This window comes from Nicotiana tomentosiformis, chromosome 5 (assembly GCF_000390325.3).
Source record: "Nicotiana tomentosiformis chromosome 5, ASM39032v3, whole genome shotgun sequence".
In the NCBI taxonomy this organism is placed as follows: domain Eukaryota; kingdom Viridiplantae; phylum Streptophyta; class Magnoliopsida; order Solanales; family Solanaceae; genus Nicotiana; species Nicotiana tomentosiformis.
The window spans coordinates 77,039,855-77,066,086 of NC_090816.1; the positions used below are offsets into that span (position 1 = coordinate 77,039,855).

Below are 26,232 nucleotides of genomic sequence, written 5' to 3' on the forward strand. Positions count from 1 at the left end.
ATCAACAAATAAGGGAAACACAACCCACGTCAAGTATCACAGCATATCGGCAAAATAATAGGGACTGAGATAAACATGTACAATAATATCTATGACTGAGTGCAAATAATGTGAGCATGAATAAAGCCTAAGCATGATCTCTAACATGAAGGCAAACAAGTTCAACAACAAATGAACACATAACTACAGATAATAGCCATTAGGCCTCACAGCCTCACGGGACGGACCAAGTCTCAATCCTTCGCGGTGCACACCTACACGCCCGTCAAATTCTGACATCAACTCGACTCTCAAATCTTCAATTAAAGTCTTGAAGATTTCTACCATTTTCAACCCAATCTATACCCATTTGAACTCAACAATCTTTCCATAAAGCTTATTGATATGAATAAATGATACTATTACACCCAAGAATCATACTCTTAATCACTCATCTTTACCCAAACTCGAAATTGAAGACTAGGGGTTAGAACCTTACCTCTTGGGTGAAGATCTTGTGAGATTTTCTTGTTGGATTTCAAAGCTTGAACAAGATCTTGATGAACAAAGCACTTGAGCTTCTTCCTCTCTCTAGAACACTCTCCATTATCTCTAAAAAAATGCCAGATATTTGCTCCAAAATGAGTCCCAAAGCCTATTTATCAAAATGGGTTCGAGTTATGAAAATAGAAAAATTAACCCTCCGAAAGCAGGTCTGCGGGCGCATAATGGACCGCAAAATGGGTATGCGGGTCGCAAATGCACCGCAAAATCGATGCCCAGAAATGGGCTTCATTGGACAGGTCTGCGACCATTTTGCGGTTGCATAACTACTTCTGCGATCGCATAATGATTCTGCGATCGCATAATGATTCTGCGATCGCAGAATTAGTCACAGAATCGTACTTTTTCAGACTTTGGTAATTAGGTCATAACTTCTTGTAGGAATGTCTAAATGACAAACGGTTTGAAGCATTGGAAACTAGACACATATACCTTTCTTTTGATAGGTAATACACCATATAACACTTCGTATCATGAGAGTTATTCTCTTTTGAAGTTAGGTCTTGTGCGAACTCACTTGAAACTTTAGTCTTATGAAATTTCCAACTTCCAAACTTCTCGTTAACCATCCGAAATCATTCCGAGCCCCTCGGGACCTCAACCAATATTTCCCACAATCATATATCACTACCCGAACTTAATCGAACCTTCAGAACACCCAAAATAATACCAAAACACCAATTCAACCTCGGATTCAAGCCTAAGAACTTCTAAACTTTCAAAATTCGCCAACGACGCCGAAACCTATCAAACCACGTCCGAATGACCTCAAATTTTGCACACACGTCACAAATGACACTACGAACCTACTCCAACTTCCGAAATTCCATTCCGACCCCGATACCTAATTTTCCACTGCCGACCAATATCGCCAAATTTCTAACTTTCGCCAATTCAAGCCTAATTCTACCACGGACCTCCAAATAACAATCCGAACACACTCCTCAGTCTAAAATCACTCAACGAAACTAACCGAATCATAAAAATCCAAGTCCGAACTCGTTTACTCATAAGTCAACTTTCGGTTGACTTTTCTAACTTAGCTTTCTAACTAAGAGACTAAGTGTCTCATTTCACTCCAAAACTACTCCAAACCCAAACCTACCAACTCGATACAACTCAACACAGCTGAACACCACATAAATAAGTAGAAATGGGGAAAACGGGGCTACAACTCTCGGAACGACCGACCGGGTCATTACACTTACAATCTAAAGATATGCATATTAATGTTGCTATAGTGATGCTTAGAGGCTTAATTTCTTTTTTTCAAAAATATAGAGAAGAAAGATTTGCAAATGTTATGATTTCTGCTAAAAAAATTACATCTGAGATGAATCTAGAACCTGAATTTCGTAAGAAACGCGTAATATTTAGAAAGAAATAATTTGATGAGAATATTGATAACGAAATTACAAAGTCTCCCGAAGAATCGTTTAGAGTTGATTACTTCTTATACATAGTAGACCAAGCCATTTTGTCACTTCAAAATAAATTTGAACAATTTGAAGCGTATGAAAATATTTTTGATTTCTTATTTAGTGGTAAAACATTAAGATCACTAGATGATGAGAATTTGAAGAAACATTGTCTTATCCTTGAACTTTCTTTAACACATAATAGTTATTATGATATTGTTGGTTTAGATTTATTTTTGAATTAAAAGTGTTAAGAGAAATAATAAAAGTAGAAGGTAATGATCTAATCGAAATACTCAATCAAATAAAAAGACTTGATTCTTTTTCAAATACATATATTATTTATAGAATAATGTAAGCAGTTCCTGTAACTGTTGCCTCAGCCGAAAGAAGTTTTTCAAAACTAAAATTGATAAAATCTTATCTAAGATCAACACTGTCTTAAGAGAGATTGAATGTATTAGCTATATTATCAATTGAAAAGGAATTATTAGAACAAATCGATTATAAGATAATAATTAATGATTTTGTATCTAAAAATGCTAGAAAAATAGACTTTAAATAAAAATATATATGGCGATCTTTCCTTTTTTTTAAAATTTTTTTTAGGGCCTCCCTGTTAAGTTTGGCTTTAGGCCCCAATTTTGTTGAGCTGCCCCTGCTACCAAATAATTAAATAAATAAAAAAGTACTTCTAAGCTAGTTTGACAACCTTGTAATCTTAGTCAATCAACTTCTTTATTAAAAAAATAAAAAATAAAAAATAGGCTCCCAACTGAACAGTAGGTTGAAATTCTTTAGCTATTCTTTAGCTAGATTTTACCACAAATCCTAAGGAATCAGTGTGACTTACTGCTTAGGTAAGTATTGCCCAGTATGAAATAATAAATCTTGGCGACCCGCAAGATTTTACTCCTACGGATCACCATAAGATCAGATTTTGGAGGTGGAGTTTATTTTCTCGAAATTTTCGAAAAATCCTGTTTATAATCACCCTATTTTTCTTACCATGAATCGGTAGGTTGAAAATTCTGAAAGGTAAGATAGGAATTCTTTGATCCTTCCCAAGTGGAAAATAGTAAATGGGCTCCAGTTCACGGACATGGAATGTGGCGTCCTGTCTTTCCTAAATGGCCCAAATAACTCAGTCAAACTCAAATGGCAATGGTTCTACAACCCGTATCCCCTCCATCCATGACTGATAATTCCCCATTGAAACAGAAACCCTAGAAATGCTAGCACTTCGCAAGCTCTCCTCAAGCTCAAAATCATCTAGCTTTCTCTGTTCCTTCGCTATCCAAAGCTCAATCTGCAGCTCCGCCACGATACCCGACGTTCCCAGTTGCACTTACTACGACGCGCGCATCAACGAGGCTGGCCGGCAAGGAGATTTCGCCACTGTCCACCACCTCCTCAACAAGCGCGTGACCGATGGCTTCTTCAACACCATCAATACCTTCAAGTTCGTTTCTACAACTAACCTCTCCATACTCGACGATCTATTGGATACGATAGCTCGCTTAGACAATGGTTACCCAAAAAAGTGCTCCTACGACTGTCTCATCGCGCGTCTCTCGAAGATGCACTGCATTTCGGAGGCCACGCGTGTTGCCGAAACCATGGTGAGTAAAAGGCACGGAGTGAACAATGTCACGTTTCATCCCATAATCAACGCGCTCACGAAGGAGGAGGAATTCCACGAAGCGTGGCGCGTGATGGAAGTGATGAGATCTAACGGTATCGCACCCGATTTGACGGCGTATAATTTTCTGCTGACTGGTTATTGTTTCACCGGAGATGTGGTATCGGCTGCCGGAGTTCTAGCGAAGATGGAGGAGGAAGAGCTCGGGGCGGATACGAGGACGTACGACGCACTGGTTTTAGGCACGTGTAGAGTTGGGAAATTGGATGCGGCTTTGGCAGTGTTGAGGAGGATGGTAGATGATGGAGTTTCGCCATTGTATTGCACACACGCCCACATTATCGGCGCGTTGCTGAAGTACCAGCTTTATGAACAAGCAGCAGAGTTTGTTAGAAGCTATGCAGGGAGAGACGTGAAATTGGATTCGGAGAATTTTGGAATACTGGCGACCAGGTTGATCACCAGAGGTAAATTCGAGGAAGCTAAGGAACTGGTGAAAGAGATGACTGAAAGGAGATTGGCATTGGGTCCTAGATTGAAGGATTTCTATGAATTGCATGTTAGATCATGAGATATTGAGATAATTATTACTTAATATGAATGCAGCATTTTTGAAATATATAGACTTGGTTTTGTTGCGTTGTTAGCAAAGAAAAAAATTCTTGAACTATTCATTATATGATGTATACGGATTATGAATTTGATTCATCATAATGGAACGTTGATTTGATACAATTAGTTGTAAAGATAAATAAAAGAGCTGAAATATTTATGCTGTGCAGTTACCCTTTTCATCCAGATTCTAATGCTGGATTGATTTGTTCAAGTTTTAGATCGTTTTGGAACGGACCATGTTGCTTTCAAGTTTTAAAGATCAATGTGGCTACAAACACATCCAGATGATTAAGGAGATAAAATTAATCAATTGATCCATGAAGAACATGGTTGGTGTTAAACAATAATATATCTTTTCCTTCATGTTTTCTTCAAGGACCTATACTGTTTATAAAAAAAGTACCTCAAGGGAATGCTAAAAGCATAAAATGGCGTACACGGATTGCTCTGGCTAGTTCGATTAAGAAGATAAATGAGAAGATCAGTGAGAATGTCTTGAGAACTTGAAGCAGCAGCAGCAGCAGCTAATAGAGTTGGTAAAGGGCAGTATCTACTCAAAGGATGTTTTGGATGATCTATCATAAGTTGAAAGATGGAAACGTCCATCCACACACCCTGCTCTTACCGGTAAGCCAACTTAAACTCGTGCCCTCACAAGTTAGTTATATCCATTTTACTCTGCAGCAATGGTATTGAACCAACCTGTCTTTTATCTTTCAATGTCAACATGATCAATTTATCATATGTGAAGAAAAAGCATCAGATGCCCTTTAGACATCATTGGAAGTGTGATGAGGTTTCCTTATGAAATTATCCCCTTCTGGTGTTTCTTAAGCCCTTTAAAGTTTGCAGTAAAAAAATGCTAGATATCGGTTATTGGCCATGTATAATGCCTTATGTCTGTGCTAAAAGATTGTCATACATCCCAGTCTATTTACTCCACATTATTCCAGAAACTGTCGATCGGACAAGTTGGCTGACTAGCAGGCAAGTTTAGGGTTTTATATTCTTTGTTGTTAATTCAATGTGATATCTGATTTCTATAGGGTTGATTCGTCCTTGCATTAGTTTGGGTTTTTTTCCCCATGAGTCCACTGAAGTACAAGGTGGTAAAAAAAGCTGAACAAATTATCAATTTAAGGCTGGAACCTTGGCAGTCTTCTAAGTTTTCAGTATGTTAGATGTTTCTGGAGATACTTAGTCTACAAAATTGTTCATACTTGTAAGTCTCCGTAGGTAGTACATGTTTCCCTGGAAAGCAAAACTGAAGATCTGGCATGGCCCTCAAAGCTGATGCTAGGAATATGCGATTCAGCTTGATCAGTTGTATTTTGACCAGCTTGTAGGCATTTTACTCACTAAATTTTACTAATTGAAATTAGATGGTTGAAATGAGAGACCTTTGAATGCTTCATCAAAATAATGAGATATCTGTGAGTGAATGCTGGGCCGGATGTTAAGACCGACTGAAAATAAAGGAGATGTAGATACTAAGATGGATATGTGGTCTTAGAGGATGACCAAATTAGAATATGGCACGTAGAGGGTAAAGTTAGAGGTCCCTCTGGATATTTTGATCATCTCCTACATAGACCTATGCACCAATTCGTAGGTTTGCCCCCATGATAATTGAAGTGCTCAAGGACGAAACAGACCTTAATTCACATGGAGGGAAGTTATGTAGAAAGACCTATAATTCTTTGAAATCCATGCACGCTGAGCTAATTGAATTAGAAGATCCGACTATTTTGGGATCGATGTGTGGTTGATTAAATGATTGATTTATTGACTTGATCCTACTAAATTCACTTCAGTTGAAAATACTGCTGGCCATTTTGTAGGTTCCCTCCTATTGCTAAATATTTACTCCGCTGATAAATTATTCTCATGAAGCTCCCAAGGGCGTGGCCTAGTAGTCAATGAAGTGGGTGAGAACCATGAGGTCTCAGGTTCAAATCCCAGCGGAGGCAAAAAATACTAGGTGATTTCTTCCCATCTGTTCAAGCCTTGGTGGGTAGAATTAACTGGTACCTGATGCTAGTGGGAGGTGGCAGGTATCACGTGGAATTAGTGGAGGTGCGCGCAAGCTTACCCGGACACCACGGGTATAAAAAAAAGGTTCTCCCCATGAATACTGCAACCATTTGTGACTTGGCCTAAATTTTCCTCTTTGGCACCATCCAATTTCAATAGTTTTGAACTTTTCGAGCTATCAATTTTGTGTTCTTTAAAGTTCCAAAAAAACAACTTTCTATTCTTGGAACTGATAAAGATAATTTCTGGTTACCATTTAAATTCTCTTTTGATTGTTTATATATTAAGCATCTCTGAGATGCCTTTATTTCTAGATGGTCATTCAACTACTTGTACCTTGAGGGCATGCCCACCTACTAAATTTAGCTCAGTGTTGATATTTATGTACAGTAATCACTTTGTTCCTCATGCTTTTGCATTGAGCATGTAACTATGGCAAATCTGAAGCAATTGAAGCTCAAATACTGGATACACATGATCTAAGAGATATTATTTTAGAAGTTACATTCGGGCTTTCATGTGAACAACAACAATAACCCAGTATAATGCCACTAGTGGGGTCTGGGGAGGGTAGTGTGTACACAGACCTTATCCCTACCCTGGGGTAGAGAGGCTGTTTCCGATAGACCCTCAGCTCCCTCCCTCCAAGAACTCCCCACCTTACTCTTGGGATGACTCGAACTCACAACCTCTTGGTTGGAAGTGGAGGGTGCTCACCACTAGAGCAACCCACTCTTGTCTGGGTTTTCATGTGAACAGAGATTGTTAAATGTATCCTCGAAATGCTGCTTCTACCATGCAGTTCAAATTTATTAAGAGTAGCTGATCCTGTCTAACAGCCTACTTAACCTCTTTACTGCTGTTGGAGATGGCACTTCTACTTATTAGTATATGCTGGACTAGTAGTTCTTTGCTACGGGAAAGGCTTTTACTGAATTTGGAGAATTTTGCTAGTCTGAGCCACACTGGTTTGAGCAAAGTGGAGATTTGATTGGGTTGTGGCTTCAATGTCTGATCGCTTGTATGGTTTGGAAACAGTATCCAGAAAACTAGTATTTGTGTTTGGTTGCTGGGTACAATAACTGGTATAAGGTATGAGTTTTAATAAGAGGTTATAGTGAGTGAAGTCTCTGACAAACCCACAGTGAGATCAGTGTGGAATGTCTAACTGCTTTATTTGTTACTAAAATAGATATACATAATTCCTTTTCAAAAAAAAAATAAAAATGTACATCATTTGAAAGGAAAAAATGTACTCATATGTTCATGTCCATATGAGTCTCCCATTACTTCTTTAGTCTGATCTCAGTAAAACATACTTTTATTTACAGTCAAAGAAGTCACAGAACCAGAGCTTGTGGCTCCATGCTTGTAGTAGCGGTTTTAGCAAGACTAAATAATTGCTGGATTTTGTAATACAGAATCGTGTCCTCTGTAGTATCATTTCGTGCATATCAATTTCCATGGTTTTTTCCCCACTCATATGCAAAACTTTGAGCAATTTTAACTTGGAAAAAATAGTGCAATTGTATTTTGCACCACTTTTTTAGCATAGGATTCTCCCTCCTCGCTTGCACATGGGACATAGTATGAAGTATTTCTCTATATGCTCTTTTTCACATCCACTTATTTTTGGATTGATAATAAAATCTTCAACTTTTCTTACTTACATGATTGGCAGTTGAATAAGTATGCACTTCTGAATGATGTTCATGTTGCTATACACTTAAGTTTTTAGCTTATTTTCTAAAAAGCTGTAGTTGATGTCAGCAGTTGCATCCAGGTCATTGTATGAGCCCCACTAGTGGGATTCTACTGATTTGTTGTTGTTGTTGTTGTTATCGGGTGTATGACAGAATCACCTTAAGGCTTATCTCTGATGAATGATTAATGCACGTACTTGGACTTCCCTTATTTGTTCCATCAGCAGGTCATTGCATGCTGGCAAAGAATTGACAACATGGTTTCATCTCTGAGAAAAAGAATTGATGATGTAAGCCCGGCTGCAATTGTATCCCTCTGCTCACTTTGGTTGCATTTTTAGGTAATTAGGTCTTCAAGTTTTCTTATTTACCTAATGATTTGCAGCTAATGATGTTAGTATTGCTATATACTTTCCATTTTGAAAAAGAAAAAATGTTGCTATACACTTGGAGTTTATTTGCTTATTTTTTAGAAAGTTGTACTTATGAGCAGCTGTTGCATCTTGAATGACAGACGGTGAAGTTCACTGCTGATTGAAGTTTAATTCACGTAGTTGCTTGTAAATTTTTGTGCAGTAACTTGTCATTTATTGAAGTAAATATTTTGACGGTGTATGAAATATTTGTCTTGAGGTTTCCCTTATTTGCTCCATCAAGCAGGTCATTGTATGCTGGCAAAAAATTTGGAGGTTTAGAGACAGACCCTAGAGTTTAAAGGTTTCAAGTTGAGCAGGAGTAAGACAGAATAGTTGGAGTGCAAGTTCAGCGACGTGAGGGAGGAAGCGGACATGGCGGCTTGATTCACAAATCATCCCCACAAAAGAGGAAGTTACAAGTATTTTGGGTTTGTAACCCAAGGGAAGGGAGAGATTGATGAGTCGCCACACATCGTATCAGAGCGGGGTAGATGAAATGGAGGCTAGCATCCAGCGTCTTGTGTGATAAGAATGTGCCACCGAAACTTAAAGATAAGTTCTACAGAGTGGTGGTTAGACCGACTATGTTGTATGGGACAGAATGTTGGCCAGTCAAGAATTCCTATATTCAGAAAATGAAAGTAACAGAAATGAGGATGTTGAGATGGATGTGTGAGCATACCGGGTTGGATAAGATAAGGAATGGAGATGTTCGGATGAAGGTGGGCGTGGCTCCGGTGGAAGACAACATGCGGAAAGCAAGACTGAGATGGTTCAGGTATGTGAGGAGAGAAGCTCAGATGCCCCAGTGAGGAGGTGCGAGCGGTTGGCTTTGGTGGGTAGGAGTAGAGGTAGAGAGAGACCTAAGAAGTATTGGGGGGAGGCGATCAGGTAGGACTTGGTCCGGCTTCATCTTACCGAGGACATGTCCCTTGATAAGAGGGTATGGAGGTCGAGAATCAGGATAGAAGGTTAGTAGGTAATCAAGCGTATTTCTATTCTGTACCGATGGTTTTAGGTTAGTCTGGTTTTAGGATGGTATTTCTATTCCGTACCGAGCGTATTTCTTGTCTTAGATTGCTAGTATTTCCATCTGTTTTCCTATCATCTTCGCTTCGGTTTCTTAGTATTTTGCTGCTGTTATTGTTTGTTGCTGCTGTTTCCTTCCATCCATTTTGTGGCTGTGTTTGTTGTTAATATCGCTCTTTGTTTATATTTTTGCTTGTTTTTACTATTTCTTTTCATCTTTCTTGAGCTGGGAGTCTATAAGAAACAACGTCTCTACCTTCCTACGGTAGGGGTAAGGTCTGCGTACATACTACCCTCCTCAGATCCCACTTGTGAAATTCCAGCGGGTTGTTGTTGGTTTTCATCTTTGAGAAAAAGGACTGATGGTGTAAGCCAGCTCCAGGCTCCTGTTGTATTGTTACTGGGGCAGAGCACTGAAGCTTGACAGGATTCTATCACATGGTGGGTACATTACTGGATAATGTAGCATTAATGTAGACTAACAAGCTGGGACGGAGTTTCAGGCACCCCAATAAAAGAACTGTGGATCCTTTGTACCAGCAGCTAACTAGTACTGTACCTCTCAAAAGCTGCTGGATACTTGTGGATTTGGATTTAATTTTTGTGGAGCTTCAGTGATAGAATATAAGTACTACTTTATTAATTTTCCGTCATTGCAGTATATTAGATGTTACTAGATTATCGTAATAACATAGTTTATTTACAGAGTTTGTATAAATCATGATAAGAAATCAATGTTGATGTATGATGTACTTTGCAAATTTGAATTCAATGTCAGAATTTGTTCGTGCCAGTGTTTCATGCTGAGAGCTTGGGCATCGTGCCTTGTGGGCAACTGCAATGCCATGCTAGTTGCTGAAAAATTGTTTACATGCTCCATTCTCAAACTAATCTAGGTTATGCTATTTTTTTGATGGTCTTTAGGAAACATGTTCAATTTCTTCAAAAATGAATTCTTTCATACTTTCCTGTATCAATCATATCAGTATAACTAGTGAAGCTCAAAATAAATTCTTGTGATTTTGTTGAGTTTGGTTTTCTTTCCGGAGAATGGGAATAGGCTCAAAGCGCTTGTGGTTTTTGAAATTTGTGCGTTATTCGTTGGAGCACATTTAACACCCGTGCATAAATGATTATGTGGCTATAGCAGTTTATCAGAAAAGCAAACGACCAAATTAGTCTTTGATTTGCTAGGCAAATGATCATAACATGTACAAAAACGAATATATTTACCTTTAACGAGCCGCTCTTCCTCTTATATATACCAGGAAATGCGTAAACAACCCATAATCTGTTAAAAGAGAGCGAGATGAAGTGATCATGGAAATGGGAATTGGCCAAATTCATTCGTGGATCCACTGTGGTCCATGCCGAAGGAATTCTGGCTGAAGTTATCCAAGAATCCACCAGACAGCGAGGTGTCCACGAAAACAGAAGGCACATTGACATTGAGGGGATCATAATCCAAGAATGAACAAGAAGTGCTAGGCCTAGGCTTAGCTTCATAGTAAGCAAGATGAGCTCTAGTAACCATCAGATCATGTTGCAGCTCCACCATTTTTCGCTGCAAAGACGCTATGGCTCCAATGCAACCGTAAACGGGATCCCTGAGCCTCACCTCAGCCTCGTAAACCAGAGAGTTGACAGTGTCTTCTCGCTGGTCCTGTGGCACTTCATTCAGGATCTTGATCACGTTGCTAGCTCCAAACACCTTGTGAACGTTGGTGAATTTCTTGGGCTCGTCCGACCGGAAATATGGTGCAAATTGGCAATTGGAAGTGCACCTTCTCTTCAAGAACTTACAAGCTGCACAAGAAGAGCTTGAACGAGACTCATTACTTTTCATGGCTTCCGTTTTCTTGAAAGCTTCGCTTTCACACGACTTTGACTCTTTATAAATATCAGTGTTTTACGTTTTCGTTATATAAACGATCTTTATCATTGCCAAATCATCTGGCCCATAGAGCGTCGTGCTAATAACGCGAAGGTAGCAGGTTCGAGACCTGCATGGGCCATTTCTTTTTCTTTTTTACCAGTTTCCTATCATCCTGAAAATAATTATCCTATTTCACCAAGAAACAGTCTCGTTTGTATTTCCTGTGAAAATTCAGAAATGGCAATGCAACTCAATTTTTTTTTTTAAAAGGAAAAAGGAAGAAACAGCAAATCTAAAAACTGACCCCTTTACTGACAAAAGGGCAGTGGATGGGAAGTAGTGCAAGATGGGGTATGTGTGTGTCTTGGAGAAGTATTATAAGATATGATAGATAAAGATATCATATGAGCAAATCTAACCAATATTGTTCCATGATTAAATAAATAAAGTTTTCCTTGATATCTTGACAGGCGAATGGGACATGATATAAAGTTTTCCTTGATATATTTCTATTGTGAAATAGATAGACTCCACGCATCCAAAAAATAAGTCAAAATTATCCCTCAACTTTTGACTATATATTATTTGATATTACCCTCACTCCCTCAGATTAAACTCCGATATGGCCATATGGGTCAAGGGCAAAAACAATTTGTTTTCTGTCGGGTAAAACCAAAAGTTCAACGAACGACAACATTATTCAATTTCAGATAGTATATTACCAAATCAACCAATATTGTTCCATGAATAAATAAATAAATAAAGTTTTCCTTGATACCTTTACAGGCAGATGGGACATGATATATCACAAAAGAAATATGAGATGTTACAATTGATTATGAAAGAAAAGAGATTTCACAAGAATAGGAAACCCTACACAAAGTCATATTCTCTAAAAGATGGAAACCTAATACCTATGCACGCCTCGCCTACACAAAGATTCAAAGACTGAACTGCATTTTATATGGATCTGGAGTTTGAAAGGAATAAAGCGAACATCGTTCCTAATTAGTAGGACCTTGATTTTTATCTATTTTCTAGTCCTTATAAGTCAGAATCTAAAGATATCTTATCAAGCAATACATTGCTTTGGTTAAAAAAGAACCTATACAAGCCACTCCCATTTTAAAATCGAGGACGCATATTAAATCTTTTGTTTGTCCTTATATCTTTCTGAAATGATAACCGTAGAGTCGAGTTCAAACTTTAATTAGAAACGTTTGAAGTTGGTTTATATGTAGGGAAAATGGCCAAATATATCCCCTCTACTTTCGGATATTGCCTACATTTAACCTCCATTTTATTATCCGGTCAAATTTACTCCTACCGTTATATTATCCAGCCAAATTTACTCATACCATCAGTAAACTTTTAAAAATTACCCCTTAATCTATTAGGTAATCCAAAAGCTCCCAATTTCTTTTTATTTAAATCACTTGTTATTTTTCTTGTTCCACTATTTTCAGAAATTACTATTGATGTGAATGCTGAAGGTATTATGCTATACAAATTATTCATGGATATTTTTAACGGTAAAGGGTCAAATATATCCCTTTACTATAAAAAATTATTTAAATTTATCCTCCGTTTCACTATCAGTATATTTGTGCCCCTACTGTTATACTTTAGTTCAATAATATCCTTAATTTGGACGGAATGTCACGTGTCAGGTTTGGAACAAAAAGACCCACCCCAATTTTTAAATACCCGATCCACTTAAAAATTACCAATTATCCGACCCAAATTGCCCCACTTAAAAAATCCTAAACGAATTTAACCCTTATTTCATCTCTCCCCCTAGCTCCGCTTCTCCCCACCATAGATGAGCTTCTTCGGCTTCTATGGCATAAAATTACACACACATAACCCTCAAAATCAATTTTCACAATCTAATCTCATGGCTTTTTCCACTGGAGTTCGTCTATTACGCTGCTATCACCACCACTTCACTATCACTACAACACCATCCTATTTTTCGGGGCTCCGAAAACCATTTTCGAAGCTTCGGTTCCTAAGCAACTTCGACTGGCGACTGCCTGGCGGAAGGAGGAGGAAGAAAAATAGTGTTATTCCCATAATTAAATTCGTTATACATTAGCTGTAAATCTTGATTTTTCTTAACTTTAATGTGAGAAATAGTTAAAGAGCTCAATGCATCACTTCAGAAGCTATAACTTTGATCAGCGAATTTGGAGGTGAGATTTGCACACAGGAGCTAAACCACCATTGAAGAAGCTTTGGAGCTTGAATTTTCGAAACCCATATCTGAAAGCAAAATTAAAATTATGGGTAAAAATTATTTGTTGTTGCTGATTTGAGTTTATAAAGTAATCATACCACCAAGTTGTTGAAGAAACTTAGAAACACCATTGTTATGGTTACAAGAAAATTTGAAGAAGGCGAAATGGATTCCTCTGATTTCTTGATCTTTTGCTCAAATTGGTCATTGACAACACTGTTGAAGTTAATGGCAATGAGAAGAATGAAATAGACATGGTGGTAATTCGTTGAACCATTTGCTGAAGTAATTTTTTATGTGTTTCAGTCTCTTTTTTCCAATTAAAAAAGAGAACACGAAAGAGATTCTGAGGTAATGGGTCTAATTAGGGGCGGATCTTAAGTGAATCGGGTATTTAAAATGGTGCGGTATTCCGTCCAAATTAAGGGTATTTTTGAACAAAAGTATAACGGTAGGGGCGCAAATATTGATAATGGGTTTGGAATTGGTTTAAAATTTTATTTATTTTTCAATCATATACACACCATATAATCCAGTTGGTCTATTTATTATGTATTATATGCAGCTGCTCATCATGTATGTTTATATATTGTTATTGTTTGGTTAGTATAGAGTTCGATCGACTAACTTAAGAGTGCACAATGCGTAGGCATTTGATTGAATCAAAGTTGAATTCGACAATGTAAAGCCTCCAAAAAACTTTAACTTCTATCACAAATACTTGCAAAGTCTCCATATCTTTGATGCAACGAATTCATTAAAGTTGAGATGTTGTAAATACTTTTGAAAATTAGACAAGATACCTAATTTAGATTCTTCAATTTACTATATTTTGTTTACTAACCATTGTATTAATTTAATATTTCTTTCTCTCATTTTTTTTTCAATTAAGAAAGAAGGTAAATGCCAACTATTCGAAAATAGTGGACCAAGAAGAAGAATAAGTGACTTAATTAAAATTGATTTGGGAGATTCTAGGTCACCTGACGAACTGATGGGTAATTTTTAAAAGTTTGTTGATGGTCGAGGTAAATTTGGTGTGTTGACCCGATAGGTCATTTTGAGATTTAGCCTCTATTTTCGTATTCCGAGACCTCGATTAGCTCAATTTAGATTTTTTTAATTGCGTGCCCAGTCCGTGTCTTATTCCGGAGTTCGCATTTGCGATCCAAATATCGCATTTGCGACTTCTGCTCTTTTTTTACCGGGTTCGCATTTAAGACCCTTGTCTCGCATTTGCGATGTTCGCAATTTCGGCATCCGTAGCTGGGTAAAAGGGGAGAAAATGGGACTTAGTTCATTTCTCACAATTTCTCAACCCTACTTTAGAGGCGATTTTTCAAGAGACTTGTTTTGCAAATTCATTGGTAAGTGACTTTATTCCATTTCTTTTCAATTACCCATTATATTTCATGAGATTTAAACTTCAAATTTAGGATTTCCATGGTAGAAATTAGAGATTTGGGTAAAATTAGAGATTGTTGTAAAATTGGGATTTAGACCTCGAATTGAGGTCGAATTTCGAAACAAATCACATAACCGGGCTCGGGAGTGAATGTGTAATCGGGTTTTGGTCCGAATCTCAATTTTGACCAAGCGAGCCCGGGGTTGACTTTTGTTGATTTTTTTTAAAATGATCAAAATTGAACCTCTTTCATTCGTGGGTAGTTTCTAAAGCTTATTTTAAATTATTTGGTCCATAATTTGCTAGATTTTGGTTGGTTTGGAGGCTTGTTCAAAAGGCAAGGTCGTGGTTGATTGATTGCTTGAGTTGCGGAGTGAGATAAGTGTTATGTCTAACCTTAATTGAGGGAATGAGGAACTCTTGAACTACAATTTATGTGAGTCACGTGTGAAACAGCGTATATGCGCCGTTAGGTTACTTGCTCCCATGCTTTCATTACTTCATAGTATATTTTGTTACATGCCTTAATTGCTACATGCTTATTTGACTTCCATGCCATAATTGTTTCTTGTCACTTAGTTATCCTTGTATTAAATTGTCCATCCCTTCTATAATTCTATGCTTATTTGCTAGTTGTCTCTATTTGCCTTACTTGCATATTTAAATTGTCATATGTCTTACTTATCTTATAATTTTGTAGAATTTGTTTCCTTCTATGACGTAGTTTTACTTGTACGAGTTGTTAGTTGGTACATATCGATGAGTTGGTAAAGTTGAGACATTTGAATTGTTAGAGATTCTTGGATTATTACGTGATTCTTCATTGCTTCGTACATTTACTATCGTGATGTAGAAATTTCTTTAAATTTTGGTTGTTGAATTGCTATTGTTGATTGAAATTGTTTGGGGAGCGGGTTGTACGCCGCAACTGAAATTGAAAGGTAATGAATTGAAATGGTGGAATAAGGATGAATTATGATGTTGACAGATGATGATATAGTGGGATCAGATTGTGCGCCGTAACGGATTACATAAGTTGTATTTGTTTGTGATTGTTGGATTTCCTTGGTATTTGAAATGAGCTTATAGGACTTGTTATTATCGGCTCTCTGGTAGTTGGATTTTGCGAGCATGGTTTCGGTTGGGGAATCTCGCATTTGCGAGAATTTGTTCGTATTTGCGAACTGTGGACTTTCGCTTTTGCGGAGGAAGTGTCGCATTTGCGATCACTGACCATTTTGAGTCTGCTTCGTAATTACGAAGTGTTTGGTCGCATTTGCGAAGGCGGTGAGTTCGCATTTACGATCAAAATATCACATTTGCGACTTCTGCTCTTTTTTGACAGGGTTCGCATTTGTGACCCTTATCTCGCATTTGTGATGTTCGCAATTGCGACATTCGCAGCTGGGTAAGAGATGAAAAAATAGGACTTAGTTCATTTCTCACAATTTCTCAACCCTAAACACTCTAGAGGCAATTTTCCAAGAGACGTTTCTTCTCAAATTCATTGGTAAGTGACTTTAATCCATTTTTTTTCAATTACCCATTACATTTCATGAGATTTCAACATCAAATTTAAGATTTCTATGGTAGAAATTAGAGATTTGGGTAGAATTGAGAATTTTTATAAAATTGGGATTTAGACCTCGAAATGAGGCCGGATTTTAAAATAAATCACATAGCCGGGCTCTAAGATGAATGGGTAATCGAGTTTTGGTCCGAATCTTGATTTTGACCAAGCGGGCTCGGGGGTGACATTTTCAAAAATGATCAAAATTGAACTTCTTTTATTTGTGGGTAGTTTCTAAAGTTTATTTTGAATCATTTGGTCCATAATTTTCTATATTTGGTTGGTTTGGAAGCTTGTTCAAAAGGTAAGGCCGTGGTTGATTGATTGCTTGAGTTGCGGAGTGAGGTAAGTGTTGGGTCTAACCTTGATTTGAGGGAATTAGGAATCCTTGAACTACATATTATGTGAATCACGTGTGAAAAGACATATATGCGAGGTGATGAGTGTATATGCGCCTTTAGGTTACTTGCTCCCATGTTTTCATTATTTCATAGTATATTTTGTTACATGACTTAATAGCTACATGCTTATTTGACTTCCATGCTATAATTGTTACTTGTCACTTAGTTATCCTTGTATTAAATTGTCCATCCCTTCCATAATTCTATGCTTATTTGCTAGTTGTCTCTATTTGCCTTACTTGCATATTTAAATTGTCATATGTCTTATATGTCTTATAGTTTTGTAGAATTTGTTGCCTTCTATGATGTAGTTTTACTCGTACGAGTTTTTAATTGATAGATATCGATGAGTTAGTAAAGTTGAGACATTCGAATTGTTAGAGATTCTTGGATTATTACGTGATTCTTCATTGCTTCGTACATTCACTTTTGTGATCTAGAAATTCCTTTAAATTTTGATTGTTGAATTGCTATTATTGATTAAAATTGTTTGGGGAGCAGATTACACGCCACAACGAAAATTGAAAGGTAATGAATTGAAATAGTGGAATAAGGACGGATTACGATATTGACAGATGATGATATAGTGGGATCGGGCTGCGCGCCACAATGGATTGTATAAGTTGTATTTGTTTGTGACTGTTGGATTGCCTCGGTATTTGAAATGAGCTTATAAGACTTGTTATTATAGGCTCTCTTATCTTTTCTGTTGTTATTATTATTGCGTACATGTTATTGTAAGTGACCCGCCTTAGCCCCGTCACTACCTTGTCGAGGTTAGGCTCGACACTTACATAGTACATGGGATCGATTGTACTCATACTACACTCTGCACTTCTTGTGCAGATACCAGAATTGGTCCTAACTGAGCTGAGTGAGGTTTGCTCGGATCTAGCTATTAGTGGAGAGTGGAGACTTGAGGTATAGCTGCACGGCATTTGCTGCGCTGAAGTCCCCGTCTACATCATGTTTTAGCTGTTTATTTTGATTCAGACATTTTTGTTTATTCAGGCCATTATCTGTAGTACTCTAGACGCTCATATATTCATGACACCAGATCTGGGATTTGTATTTGGCTTTTCTTCATTTAGTAGTTTATCACCTTATTTCAGACTATTTAGTTTTTTTGTCGTCTTTTAATTTGGAATTGTTAAAATGGTTAATAGATATAGCTAACGTTGGCTTGCCTAGCAAGTGAAATATTAGGCGCAATCACGGTCCTAAGGGTGGGAATTCCGAGTCGTGACAAGTTGGTATTAGAGCACTAGGTTGCCTAGGTCTCACAAGCCATGAGCAAGTTTGGTAGAGTCCGGAGGATCGATACGGAGACGTATGTACTTATCTTTCAAAGGTTATAAGGCTTTAGGAAAATTTTACTTCTTTCTTTCTCTATCGTGCGGTTTATGTCCATTATTGGAGTTTGAACCATTCTACTCTTGTTCTCTCGTAGATGGTGAGAACTCACTCATCGTCTACCACCGGGTAGGAGCCGGAGCCCCCTGTTGAAGCTACTACTAGGGGCAGAGGCCGAGGTCGATCTAGAGGCTGAAGCAGAGGCAGAACTCAGCACAGAGCTCGAGCAGCAGCACCCGCAATGGAGCCTCAAATTGATCACGAGGAGGAGGTCCCAGCTCAGACTGTACCCGTCGGACCAGCTCAGGTCTCAAAGGGATTTATAGCCACTCCAGTACTTCAGGATGCTCTAGTCCGCTTAGTTGGACTCATGGAGAGTGTGTCTCAGACTGGAGCATTTCCTGTGGTACCGACCGTCTCTCAGGATGGGGGAGGATCAAAGACTCCTGCCTCTCATACTCCAAAGCAGATGGCTCCCCTACATCAGACTCTAGCAGCCCAGCCAGTTAGGATAGTTCAGCCGGTTGTTGCGGCATAGGCCGGGGAGAGGTCTACTTTGTCTTATAAGGCCCTGATGAGGTTGGATAAGTTTACCAAGCTCTTTCCCGTTCATTATAGTGGTGCACCCTCTGAGGACCCACAAAATTATTTGGACCGTTGTCATAAGGTATTATGCAATATGGGTATTGTTGAGACCAATGGGGTCGACTTTGTAGTTTTTTAGATGACCGGCTCTGCCAAGAGATGGTGACAGGATTTTGAGCGGAGCAGACCAGTCGGTTCACCTTCACTTACCCAGGATTAGTTTTCACAGCTATTTCTAGAGAAGTTTATTCCCTTCACTCAAAGAGAGGAGTATCGTAGGCAGTTTGAGCGCCTTCACCAGGGTGGTATGACCGTCACCCAGTACGAGACCATATTTATGGACCTAGCCCGTCATGAAGCTATGTTGATTCCTATAGATAGAGAGAGGGTGAGGAGAATTATTGATGGTCTTACTTTCGGCATCATACTTCAGATAGACAAGGCGACATGGGATGATATTTCTTTCCAGAGGGTTGTAGAGATTGTTAGACGGATCGAGATGGTTCGTGGTCAGGATAGAGGGTCTACATTTGAGAAGAGGCCCCGTCATTATGGTAGTTTCAGTGGTGCCTCGTTTGGTGGCAGAGGTTCTTTTGGTAGAGGTCATCCTCCTAGGCCGATTTAGTCAGTTCGTACGATGTTATTACACTTGTGTGCATGTTTTGTTTGGAGTCCGAGGGGCTTAGGTGTGTTTCGTATGTGTTTCAGATGAGTTTTACAAAGGAAAAATGTGCTGGTGCAATACCAGTTCTGGTGCTTTGTTGCAGATCTCGCAATTGTGAGGTCTGGCTCGCAATTGCGAGCCTCGCTTTTTCAAAAAATGTTTCGCATTTGCGAGCATGGTTTGGGTTGGGGAATCTCGCATTTGCGAGAATTTGTTTGTATTTGGGAATTGTGGACTTTCGCTTTTGCGAAGGAAGTGTCGCATTTGCGATCACTGACCATTTTGAATATGCTTAGCAATTGCGAAGTTTTTGGTCGTATTTGCCAAGGCGGTGAGTTCGCATTTGCGATCTAAATATCACATTTGCGACTTCTGCTCTTTTTTGACAGGGTTCGCATTTGCGACCCTTGTCTTGCATTTTCTATGTTCGCAATTGCGACATCCACAGCTGGGTAAAAGATGGAAAACGGGACTTAGTTCATTTCTCACAATTTCTCAACCCTAAACACTCTAGAGGCGATTTTCCAAGAGACTTTTCTTCTCAAATTCATTGGTAAGTGACTTTAATCCATTTTTTTAATTACCCATTATATTTCATGAGATTTCAATATCAAATTTAGGATTTTCATGGTAAAAATTAGGGCCTTGGGTAGAATTGAGGATTTTTTTAAAATTGAGATTTAGACCTCGAATTGAGGTCGAATTTCGAAACAAATCACATAACCGGGTGTGGGGGTGAATGGGTAATCGGGTTTTGGTCTGAACCTCGATTTTGACTAAGCAAGCCCGGGGTTGACTTTTGTTGACTTTTTCAAAAATAATCAAAATTGAACCTCTTTCATTCGTGGGTAGTTTCTAAAGCTTATTTTGAATCATTTGGTCCATAAATTTCTAAATTTGGTTGGTTTGGAGGTTTGTTCAAAAGGTAAGGTCGTGATTGATTGATTGCTTGAGTTGTGGAGTGAGGTAAGTGTTGGGTCTAACCTTGATTTGAGGGAATTAAGAATCCTTGGACTACATGTTTTGTGAATCACGTGTGAAACAACATATGCGAGGTGACGAGTGTATATGCACCGTTAGGTTACTTGCTCCCATATTTTCATTACTTCATAGTATATTTTATTACATGACTTAATTGCTACATGCTTATTTGACTTCCATGCCATAATTGTTACTTGTCACTTAGTTATCCTTGTATTAAATTGTCCATCCCTTCCATAATTCTATGCTTATTTGCTACTTATCTCTATTTGCCTTACTTGCATATTTAAATTGTCATGTGTCTTACTTATCTTATAGTTTTGTAGAATTTATTGCCTTCTATGATGTAGTTTTACTTGTACAAGTGTTAATTGGTATATATTGATGAGTTGGTAAAGTTGAGACATTCGAATTGTTAGAGATTCTAGGATTATTAGGTGATTCTTCATTGCTTCGTACATTCTGTCTCGTGATCTAGAAATTCCTTTAAATTTTGGTTGTTGAATTGCTATTGTTGATTGAAATTGTTTGGGGAGCAGGTTACATGTCGCTACGGAAATTGAAAGGTACTGAATTGAAATGGTGGAATAAGGACGGATTATAATGTTAACAGATGATGATATGGTGGGATCGAGTTGCGCGCCGCAACAGATTGTATAAATTGTATTTGTTTGTGACTGTTAGATTGCCTCGGTATTTGAAATGAGCTTATAAGACTTGTTATTATGGGCTCTCTGGTAGTTGGATTTTGAGTTCATTGTTACGAGTTAACTGCTTTATTTCCATTCTTGTCTTTTCTGTTGTTATTATTATTGCGTACATATTAATGTAAGTGACCCGCCTTAGCCTCGTCACTACCTTGTCGAGGTTAGACTCGGCACTTACAAAGTTCATGGGGTCGGTTGTACTCATACTATACTCTGCACTTCTTGTGCAGATACCTGAGTTGATCCTATAGTGAGGTTTGCTCTGATCGAGCTATCAGTGGAGACTTGAAATATAGCTGCACGACGTTCGCAGCCCTGAAGTCCCCTTCTACATCATTTTTAGCTGTTTATTTTGATTCAGACAATTATGTTTTATTCAGACCATTATCTGTAGTACTCTAGATGCTTATGTATTCGTGACACCAGATCTGAGATTTGTATTTGGTTTTTCGTTATTTAGTAGTTTATCACCTTATTTCAGACTATTCATTTTTGTTATTGTCTTTTAATTTGGAATTGCTAAAATAGTTAATAGATATAGCTAACGTTGGCTGGCCTAGCTAGTGAAATGTTATGCGCCATCACGGTCCTGAGGGTAGGAATTTCGGGTCGTGAACCGGGTAATATAACGATAGGGGTAAATTTGACCGAATAGTATAACAGAGATTAGATGTAGATAATATTCGAAAGTACAAAAGTAAATTTGGATATTTTCCTTATAACATTTTAATTATTTTAGACATGGTGATAAGCTAAGCCTGTCATTATCATATCACTAGTATTTACTACTATGAAGTATGAAATGATTCTAAAAAAAGTGTATCATATTTTCTTTTCCAGCACCGAAGTTGCTTTACAAGATTTGAGCGTGATATCATTTTGGTCAACAGGTCAACAACATTTGAAGACTCTCCTATCATTACTTTGGAAACTTTTAAGAATTGAATTAGTGAGAGTTTACTTTCCTAACCTGGTTAGAAATGTTTGGATTTCGTTTGCACTAAATTTGGTTAAGGCTTAGTTTTTTTTAAAGGAAAGAAATCATTTTAGTTAACTCAATCGTCTTCAGATATGATTGGGAGTGCAATAACTTTACTATAATGTGTGTGCAGGAAATTACGCCGAATGAAGTTTTTTTAAATCGCTTATATTTGATACTGTTAAGAAATTTTGGTAAAATAGCTTCGCAGCTAAAATTTTGAAGGTTGTGTCAGAATTAAATTTCGACTGCCATATTTTTTGTAACAAATCCTGGTGATCACCATATAAAAGCTTCTAGCAATTGTCATATTTTTGCAAATCCAGATGATCACCACATGATAATTTCTGGCGATTATCATATTTTATGGCAGAATTCTAGTAATCATTATATGAAAAATTCTGGCTATTGACATTTTTTTAGAAATCCTGATGATCACTATATCAAATATTCTGGTGAATGTCAGAAGGGTTTCCCAAAATTCTGTCGCAGTCTATTTTCCCAAGACTTTTCTTATCGGAATCGAAAAATCAATAATGACATCAGAATATCCTATTTCTTCTGTTCTCCCATATGTGTGCATGTATGGTTCAAATATAAATAAACTTTTAAACAACCATATCTGCACTTTATCATTTGGTTCATAGACTTGATTTTGGAAAGTAATATTAGTATTTCATCTATGGAATTATTTAAAAAGAAAAAAAAGAAAACTCAATACTTTGATATGAAAGTGGGAAATTGCAAAGACGGAGCCAGGATTTGAAACTTATGGGTTTAGAATTTTAGCACTTTTAAGTTACTGGATTCTAAATTAATATTTTGTACATATTAAATGAATTTCCTAAGACACTGACAAAGTTTTGACCAAATTTACTGGGTTCAGTCGAACCCGCACATCGTTCTCTTTGTCTTTTGAAAATAGCTTCTATAGTGTTTTTGCCGCCCCCTCTCCAAAAAAGAAAAGAAAAACTAGAAACTTCAGAATCTCAATATTTAAGCTTTTATAAACATAATTCTCATTTTTTTTTTCTACAAACAAAAAGGACTCAAGTTCAATCGTCTAATGTGATATCTCGTTTAGTCTGGTGATGGGACATCATATTTTTTGAATATCTCTTTTTCGGCGAATTAAGTTACGTTAATTAGTTAGGGACCAAATCTGGCCATCTTAGAGAGACTACACTTTTAAAAAGAGTATGTATGATATAAGTTGTTATCACGAAATCTTTTTCTTTTAATGCTGAAAATATTTATTATTCCCATGGATTACAGGTACTCTAAATTGAACATCTTCTTCTTTTTCTGTCTTCTCCCGAGGTCATTTTTTCTTTTTGAATCTCAAGTTTGGCAATATATAGGAAGGGGAGAAGTATAAAATTGATTTGCCTTTGTTGGGGCAAATGGAAATTAGTGCAAAATTCGATACGGTTAACAACTTTGTTTAGATGGTCGTTATATATCATCTTATAATGTATTATATTATGTTATATTTGTCACACTTCAACCTTGGGAGTTGTGACCGGCACACGATACCTGATGGCCTGTGCGAACCGACGTTCATACTTACACCTATCTAATCATGAACCTAAGTTAACGAGGCCTCCAAGTAGTAATACTAGAATTTAATATGTACAAATCTGACTGAGAAAGGAACATTAACATTTATGTAACTTTACAACTGTTACTAATATGGTTATGACCAATCCTTACATACATCTGAATACTAGCTTGTAAGCCTCTAAGAGTGCCGAGAAAATATACATATATGTACAACTTGGTCGGTACAGGGCCCCACCGTACCCAAAATAACTGAAACATACACTTCAGTACCTATTGACTTCTGAACAGCTACTCCGAAGAAGTGGAGAGCAATGACCAACAGCTGGAACAAACACCCTATTGGGGAGGGACATCGCCGGGTCTATCTATACCTGTGGGCATGAACACAACACCCAAATAGAAGCGCATCAGTATGAAAGATGTACTGGGTATGTAAAACGGGTAACGTAGGTAAACCAAAGGCATAACATAAGAGATAAAAATGCACAAGTTTTAACCTGATTACCGTAGACAAGCCACCGAGGGTGTACACTGCTATAACCATGGATCATGAATGTATGCAAGTTATTGTAAAACCAAGTCACTCATTGGACCATGCATATATATATATATATATATATATATATATATATATATATATATATATATATATATATATATATATATATATATATATCACGACCCAAACCGATGGGCCATGACGAGTACTCGGGTCCTACCTGTCGAACACCCCTAAGCATGCGTCTAAGATATAAACATGAATTAAGGGTAAGTCATGAATAACATCTGTCAATAAACTGCTGAATCAAGTGAATAACGTACGTGAGGAAAACATGTCCAAAAGACATATATACATATACATGCGGAATACGGTAGGACGAGCCGACAAGGGTGCTATAGACAACTATATATCCAAAACTAGAAGCTGACAAGGCCACATACTATCCAACTATACATGACTGTCTACAGACCTCTGATAGAGTGTACAACTGTATGAAGGATGGGACAGGGTCCCATCGTACCCATATTTATATAAAACAAATAGCATACGAAAACTAATAACAGCTCCGGATCAAGTGGAGCACACCAACTCTCGCTGATCAAGGATCCTAAAAAGGGGGATCGTCAGCCTGTCTAACTGCACCTGCGGGCATGAAACGTAGGCCCCAGAAAATAAGGGCGTCAATATGAATAATGTATCGAGTATGTAAGGCATGAAAATCGGTACATAAAAGACATAAAAGAAACATGGAGTAAAGAAATCTGCCTGTAAGTCTAAATAACTTTGTGAATCCTGAAATATTTATAAAGTCATGCATGTACATATAAAAGTCGTATCATGCGTAGGTATATGTGTACATAACATCATCAAGCCTATGAGGGCATCCCATCATATCATCTCATTTCGGCCTCTGCGGGCGAAATCATCAACGTATACCAACTGATCAGGTGGTGGTGCGTATATAACGTCGTAATATTTTTCCATATCCCATATACATATAATATATGCGTGTATAACGCCATATGGTCATGGGTCAATGTATATGTATAAATGAATGAAATGCATAAGAAGTAAGTTAATAAGATTTCTCGGAATGTCATAAGATCAATATGTCTTCGGATAAACTTTATCAATTACGCATTTTTCTGAGATCCATGAACAGAAGATATAATAATAAGACACATGGAAATTCAAGAACATAGGCACCCTAGTGCTTCTACGAATAGAGGCATTTATGAAAGTTGTGCGTTTGCTCGCTTCATTTGTATCATATGGATCATGCCAAAAAGAAAGAAGGGATAAACTTAACATACCTTACTTGACGAATTTATCAAATACTTTTACTTGAGCTTGCCAAGAACAACTTTTGCTCCTTCTAAATCTTTGAACAAGAACTAAGCACTTCTTATGATCATGGCATACTTCATGTTGTTGAACATATGGAGTATCAAGTGTGTACGGTTTTGGCTATGTTCTAAAGTAAGAGAATCCTCAACAATAGAAGGAAAGATTTCAACATCCTTTCTATATCTCAAATTGCCAAAGAAGAATAACATGAAGGCTTAAGGGATATGCCTTGCACTTTCACGTGTAAACAAGGCACATCAAGTGCTATGACTCATCTATGCACATTGGTGCCACCTTTGGCCAACTTAATGCCATGTGGCAGCCCATTAAAAATCCTTATCCACTAAATCCTATTTAATACCATAATTATTTCCTTATTTTCACACATTATTCCAACAATTAATCAATTATTCACATAATTAATTCTAGCACACAATTTACTTAAATACTAATATACTTCATATACCTTACTATCATGGTCATGTGGTACCTTGTATGACACTAATCCATAAATACGGGGTATTATAGCTTGGACCGTATTTTATCCTAAATTGACAAATTTCAACGAATACTCATTCTTTGATTTTTTTTACCCTCTAATCTTGACAGCACTCACTTATCACTTGTTACAAATAACATAAATACTTATAACCTAAAAAA

General features: G+C 37.5%; 2 protein-coding genes across 2 annotated transcripts; one reads left to right on the forward strand and one right to left on the reverse strand.

Moving 5' to 3' along the window:
* Positions 1-3,193: 3,193 nt before the first annotated feature.
* LOC104114549 (pentatricopeptide repeat-containing protein At3g56030, mitochondrial-like) lies at positions 3,194-4,174 on the forward strand. The gene has a single exon (XM_033660858.2). It carries the CDS (start codon positions 3,194-3,196, stop codon positions 4,172-4,174), a length of 981 nt encoding a protein of 326 aa, XP_033516749.1.
* A 6,544-nt stretch (positions 4,175-10,718) lies between these two features.
* Positions 10,719-11,246, reverse strand: LOC104114546 (LOB domain-containing protein 21-like). The gene has a single exon (XM_009625023.4). The coding sequence runs from the start codon at positions 11,244-11,246 to the stop codon at positions 10,719-10,721; it is 528 nt and encodes a 175-aa protein (XP_009623318.1).
* Positions 11,247-26,232: the final 14,986 nt, after the last annotated feature.

Bases quoted from the DNA above. Each gene is read 5' to 3' on its own strand.
- LOC104114549 (XM_033660858.2), top strand. From the start codon at position 3,194: ATGCTAGCACTTCGCAAGCTCTCCTCAAGCTCAAAATCATCTAGCTTT.
- LOC104114546 (XM_009625023.4), bottom strand. From the start codon at position 11,246: ATGAAAAGTAATGAGTCTCGTTCAAGCTCTTCTTGTGCAGCTTGTAAG.